At 51.4% G+C, this 6,125-nt stretch overlaps 1 protein-coding gene and 1 non-coding gene across 2 annotated transcripts in view; one reads left to right on the top strand and one right to left on the bottom strand.

The window, feature by feature from the left end:
• Positions 1–1,011: 1,011 nt before the first annotated feature.
• Positions 1,012–6,125, bottom strand: part of IGSF3 (immunoglobulin superfamily member 3) — a 95,451-nt gene continuing 90,337 nt past the window's right edge. Inside the window, exons 10-11 of the mRNA XM_011368825.2 lie at positions 3,943–4,419; positions 1,012–1,916 (exon numbers count right to left, since the gene is read on the bottom strand). Coding sequence (XP_011367127.1) covers positions 1,666–1,916; positions 3,943–4,419 — 728 coding nt within the window. The 3' untranslated portion in view covers positions 1,012–1,665. The remainder of the gene's footprint in view (positions 1,917–3,942; positions 4,420–6,125) is intronic.
• Positions 3,276–3,394, top strand: LOC111745476. The gene has a single exon (XR_002782651.1). It is a non-coding gene; the product is annotated as a 5S ribosomal RNA (ribosomal RNA).

The raw sequence follows: 6,125 nt of genomic DNA, 5'->3' as shown, positions 1-6,125 counted from the left end.
GCCAAAATCCCTGGTGGCTTTTTCCAAACTGGAAACTCGCTTGGGATTCGAGATGCAAGCTCAGAGGAAGGGAGATGGCACTCCTGGCCAGCAAAATATGGGAAAGGCAGGGCATGCGGACATCTTCACGGAGTGAGCAAGAGGGACTCCTGCAACCGATGCTTCCTGACAATAATGTAAAATAACAAGGGTGACGATGGCCCTTGTTGGGATTTAAGGGGCCATAACAATGAACCAGCAAATCACTTAAAACCGCAACAGATCTAAGAAAGGGAAAGGTTAAAAAACCCACAAAGGCATGTGATAGTTTCTGCCGAGACTGGGTCGTGCAAAGGATTACAAAGGGCTGCACGTGGAAGTCCCCTGGATATTCGTATGGCAGTGAGAAGCAGGGAGAAATAAACGGTGAATAGAGAAGACATCAATATCTTTGAGGAAAATCTAACTGAAAGGAAGAATACAAGCCTAGTTTTCCTGTCTCCAGGGAGGCAGTAATTCCTACCCATTCTCCAACATCAGGCTCTGGAAAACCCCCTCCCACCGCTCACTGTCCGACTCTTCAGGGAACTTAGCCAGCAGCAGGCCACAGTGCCCTCTGCTGGTGTGCATGGTGGCTGCTTGGGCCCATGTGCTCAGCTCAGCGCTGTCCCCTTCCTAGGCTCACTGGCCACTTCCCCTTAAGTCTGGCAAAGCATCTTAACACTGAAGCCCATGTGCTCAGTTACCAGTCAGACACTGCCCTTGCAGAAGAGATCAAGCCAACAACTCGCCTGCCTCCCTTCACTAATCACTGGCTTTGATCAATCTGAAAGTCAGTAGCTGCTAAAAGCAGCCCTCTGCCCACTTTAGCTTGCAAAGTGTGTGCTGCCTGGAGCATCTGACTCGTTCTCCAATGAAGTTTTCTTATTTTTTTGGCAAGGTTGGGAGGAAGCCTATGTTTGCCTCCCTGACAGGCTGGCCAGGCACCATGGACTCCTAACAGGGTGAGGCAAAAATCTCTCTTGCACACAGTTCTTTGAAGCAAAAGTCAACGCTTTCATCTTGACTACAAAGTGGTTCCAAGAACTCCAGCTGAAGGAAAAGATAAGATACAAATTGCCCCACGCTGCACATAATTTTCGAGTCTCGTTAAGAAAGTAAAAAAACAAAAAAAAGTTTGGGTGTCTTTTGATCCATGGGTGGCATTTCAAGTGTGCAGAAACAAAAGGTCTTGGAAGAGATTCCTTTGCGCTGGAAAGTTCATCCTTCCTTTTGCCACCAGTTGTATGGAAGAGAAATTTGTCCACGACTTTACAGAATCCAAAAACGGTAAACCAAAGGGATTCAAAAAGAGTCCGTTACAAAGAGAGGCCCCATAACATCTATCTGAGACGACTATATAAATCAGTGAGTAGATGTGGCACCTGGAGCTACTCGCTACGTCACCAAAAACAAAAACAAGAAACCTAATTCCGCGGGGTGACGATATCTCTGGGAAACAGCTAACCAACCCAGACTGCCACCTGGAAGCAGTCTGTCTTTGCGACTGACGCGGGGCTGTGAACGCTTCTCCAGGCCGGCAGTCTTCTGTGGGTTCGGGTGCTGTTCGCTGTCCGGTCACAGGGAGAGGGGCAGAGCAAGGGGGCACCTGAGCTCCCCGCGGCCCACGTCTGTGGCGGGGCCCCCTCAGTCTATGGCTCCCGGGTGGATGCTGAGCACAGGGGGCTCCAGGCAAGTGGGGGAGTAGTTGAGGTGCGGCTCTTTGATCCACAACAGGGGCACCCCGTTCTTCCCGTCTGAGTTTTTGCTGGAGTTCCGGCTCTTGAAACGCACCAGCAGGATGGTGATGATGAGGATGCCGAAGATGGGGAACGGGTAGAAGAAGACGAAGTAGAAGAGCGCGTCGTTGGAGCAGATGACAGACTGCAGGGTGGAACCTGAAAGGGACCGCGAGGGGGACAAGACAGTGAGGGCCGGAGCCTGGACCGCGGTGGGCGCTCCCCGCGGATGTGACTCCGCGCCCGCCCCCGTCTTCCCGTGTTCTGGGCTCGCAACAGCGCCTCCTTCAGTCCACAGCTGGAAGTTCAAACAAAGCAGTCCCATCCCCCGCTGTGAGCCAGAACCGCTGCTTGCAGAGCCACATACTAAAATATAGTTTGACTGTGAGCTTCGTGACATCTAGGACCGTGAAGAAGCTGACTCGGGTCCCGCCTGAACCTCCCGCCCGGTTATTTTTTACATGTCACTTGGCATTTGGGTCTACTCCAAACGTCTTTTGCAAATACAACCCGTTCTGTCCCTGCCAGCTTCTGAGAGCAGTTTTACTAGAATCGATGCTCACCTGATTAACATTATCAGTTAAAACGTCATCGTGGACCATTTGCAAACGTCCCCAGTGTGTCTGTGTCTGTATACAGCACAGCACGGCTTACCCCGGATATGGAGAGAATGAAACCCAGCACCCTTGACCCAGTCGAGGATGGTGCCATGACTTAGGGGACCGTGGCAGGAGCCGGGCCTCTGGGTGCCTGCATTTTATCTGTGAAATAAGGTTGCCGGATGATCTCTGTGTTCCATGCAGCTTAATAAACATGGACGTGTGCAGTGGGCAGATAAACTGTGGTCTAAACACGTCCCTTACACTTCTGGGCAGTGGCTCGTAAAGCAGAGCATTTCGGGGCTGAGTATGACTCAGGATTTTTTCTCCTTTCCTTTCTACCGCGGAGCTGTTGTTCATGGGTATTACGGAGAAAATTCGACATACGCTTCTACTTATGAGATTTCCAAAGCATATGAAATTTTTGATAGGCAACCACTTTTGACCTACAGAACCTCAATTTCATCTGGTCCTATCTAACAAGCAGGAGGTAATCAAAGACAAGGAAAAGTTGACACAACTCAAAAACTCAAAATCAAATTTATCTGGTGAATTGCTTTAGAAGAAAAGAAGGTGAAATTTTCACCAATTTTTTTTATTTCTACTATTTATAGGCTAATTAATCCTACTCTAACACAGACCTTCTTTAGTCTGATATACTCCACACTTTGACAGAAGGCCAACCAAAAGAGTGCCTCGTTAGAATAATTCGGGTCAACAAGTGTTTCCTCTGGTCTCTGCTCACACAGCCCCTCAGTAGGAGGAAGCCTCTGAGATCCCTCTGGACCACCCGAGGCAACAGCAGGTGGCAAGCGGGGCTGCTGAAAAGCTCCTCCCAGATGCCTCGTGACATCACTGCCCTTCTAGGCCATTCCACCTAAACCTCCAAGTCACCCTCCAATATAAAAAATGACCTGGAGTCTATGGCCCGGCCACCCTGAACAAGCCCGATCCCATCTGATCTCGGAAGCTAAGCAGGGTTGGGCCTGGTTAGTACTTGGATGGGAGACCATCTAGGAAGACCAGGTGCCATAGGTGTAAAAAATAAAAAATAAGAGATTGTAAGCTGACAAGGTCCTCGCGATCTGTGAAGTCAACCAAGGGTTGCCTCGCCTAAAAAATAAAAATAAAATAAAAAAACAAAATAAAATAAAAATTAAAAATTAAAAATGACCTGGGAACTTGAGAAAAAGAAAATGTGACAGTGAAGTACTCGGGCTTCATTTTTTCCTTCCTCTTATGAATCTGAAGCACTTGTTATTCCACTGAAGAGAGGCTAGGCGGATATTCCGAAGGGCAACAAAGTAACGTCTAATGATACATTCCTACTAAATCATCCTAAACTAAAATCTGGTGGAGCCCAGGTTTTTTTTTTTAAAGACTAGATGGTATGTTGCCACTTTAATTCCTACCCCTATTTTTTGGCATCGGCGATCGAGGGCCCATGATGTGAATTGGTGTCAGCTCCTAAATGCCAGTGACAGGTAAGACCGCTTATGAGTCCATATTCAAGCTGGGATTTTTATCCTCCAGACACAGCTGCCATCGGCCGTGCCCTCCTTCCCCTGTAAGTTGGGGAAACTTACTTGTGTCCAGAACGTGGATGCTGACGGGGGCCGACTCCTCCTCCACCAGCCGGTACCACCCCTTCTGCGGGCTGGGCAGCCACTCCTCCACGCGGCAGGAGTAGTTGCCTGTGTCCTGGGGACTGGCCTGCAGCACCGAGAGGCGGTAGAGCAGTGGGGACAGCCTCTGGAAGCGAAGCCTGCCCTCCCAGGGCCTGCCCTCCGGGCCAAACACCGCATCCGGGCCCACGCTCAGCAGGACCGTCCGCTCTGTGGGGTCTTCTTCCTCCTCTCCCTCCTCGTCCTCGTCCTCGTCCTCCTGCTCCTCCAGGCCGGGGCTGCCTCTTTTCCCTCCAGTCTTAGTCCGCAGGGAAAACCAGGCCACAGCAAAGCGGGACTCCTGGCTGGAGCGAGACACGACACTGCAGTCCAGCTGGAAAGCCGCCCTCTCGGACACCGTGGCGTTGGGGACCACCGTGTCCACCTGCAGGGCAGCATCTGGGAGGACAAGGGACAAAGAAGGGAGAAGGGCTGTTTACATTTCTTTGCTCGAAACAATCTCGACGTCCATCACTAAATACGTTCGTCATAGCCGTGCACCCACTGGAAGGAAGGAGGAGCTGCTACGCACACAGACGGGAAGGAGGGTCGAGACAAGGCAGCAGAGCACACACGCAGCGCGCTCCGCGTCATCACCGCACGCGGAAGGAACGCTTTATTCCCGAGAAGGTCTGTCTGTATTTGCATAAAACGCCTGTGGAAGAACTTACGAGGAGCTGGTAACATGGCTGCTTATGGGAATCCGGGGAGGGAGGGACACTTATTTCTACTGTAACCCCTTGTAGTGGTTGAACAGTGTCCCCCCCACCCCCGCCCCAAATTCACATCCACCGGGAACCTCGGAATGTGACCTTAATTGGAAATAGGGTCTGCACCGATTTAATTAAAGGTGAGCCCTAAGTCCAATAACATCTTCCTTTATGTGTCACAGAGACACATGGAGAGCAGAGCGGGTGAAGACGGAGGCAGCTGGAGCGATACAGCTACAAACCAGGGGACACTCGCAGCCACGAGCAGCTGGAAGAGGTAGAGATGTTCCTTCCCTAGAAACTTCGAGGGGAGTTTCGGCCCTGATGACACCTTGATCTCAGACTTCCGACCATGAACAGCCTCAGAGAGGTGAGTCACACCTCACAGACACCACCTGCTTTTTTTCAGTGGCTCACTGGGGTGGCTCCTAAAAGGCGTCCCTTTGGGGTGGCTCCTAAAAGGCGTCCCTTTGGCTCTGTTAACGAAATGCCCATGAAAGATGCCAACCTAACGTCGACAGAAGTAGACACCAAATCAGATTCTGCTGGCACGGAGACCAGATCGGACCCCTTCCCAAGCACCGTCCTGGGCTTTCGATGCATCGGCTTAACGTCGCTTGCAAGTGAACACAAAGCTGGGTTTCCACCGCTTTTGTGGGGCTCCGCCAGGCTCCGGCACCCTCCCCTCGGCCCATCTGGAATCTCGCTGTGCACTGCTGGCACACCTGGGCGCAGGAACTGGCTGCAGGTGGTGGGCACGATGCGTCATCCCAGCCCTCACGGGGGAGAGAATGCGCCACGGGGCAGAAAGTGGCAGAAGGGAGAATATGAAAGCATTGCCCAGGCGACACGAATCCCGTCGCTCATTGGCTTATCTTTCCTGAGGGCTGACGTGCAACCCCAAAGCCAGAGAGCGAAATACTGCAGAGCAAGGCAGGTCCAGGGTGCCTTTCCTTCCAGAGCCTAACAGTGTCCTGAAGCTCCTGGCGACCTGCCAAGGCATCGGAGGAGGTGGCCCTGGATAACATCATGCAGTGGTATAGCAAGGAGGTCAGAGACCAGAGGACATTTAGCTCCCCAGAAGTGCCTGTTCCCCATCTACTCTCCCTTCACTTTCTCCTTATCTAAATGCTTACAGTTTTTCCTGGCCTGTTCAAGTGCCTTTTCTGCATCAGTGACTCAATACGAGGTTTTTGAATGAAATTAATTTTCACTGTCATCCAATACCCCCTTCCCTTAATACGCCTCTCTACCGATTCGGTTCCCCACGTCTGACTCCTTCTAGAACATTCAGACTCCCCCCATTCAGATTTCAACAAGTGTTCCTTGTCCAGGTGTAAACCACAAGGCAGAAGCTCAGCTCATCTCCGGAGGCTCCTCTCTCTGCATTATGCT

The sequence above is a fragment of the Pteropus vampyrus genome, unplaced genomic scaffold (assembly GCF_000151845.1).
Source record: "Pteropus vampyrus isolate Shadow unplaced genomic scaffold, Pvam_2.0 Scaffold6, whole genome shotgun sequence".
Lineage (NCBI taxonomy): Eukaryota > Metazoa > Chordata > Mammalia > Chiroptera > Pteropodidae > Pteropus > Pteropus vampyrus.
Note: the sequence above shows the minus strand (reverse complement) of the source record. Positions and strands in the feature narration are given on the sequence as shown.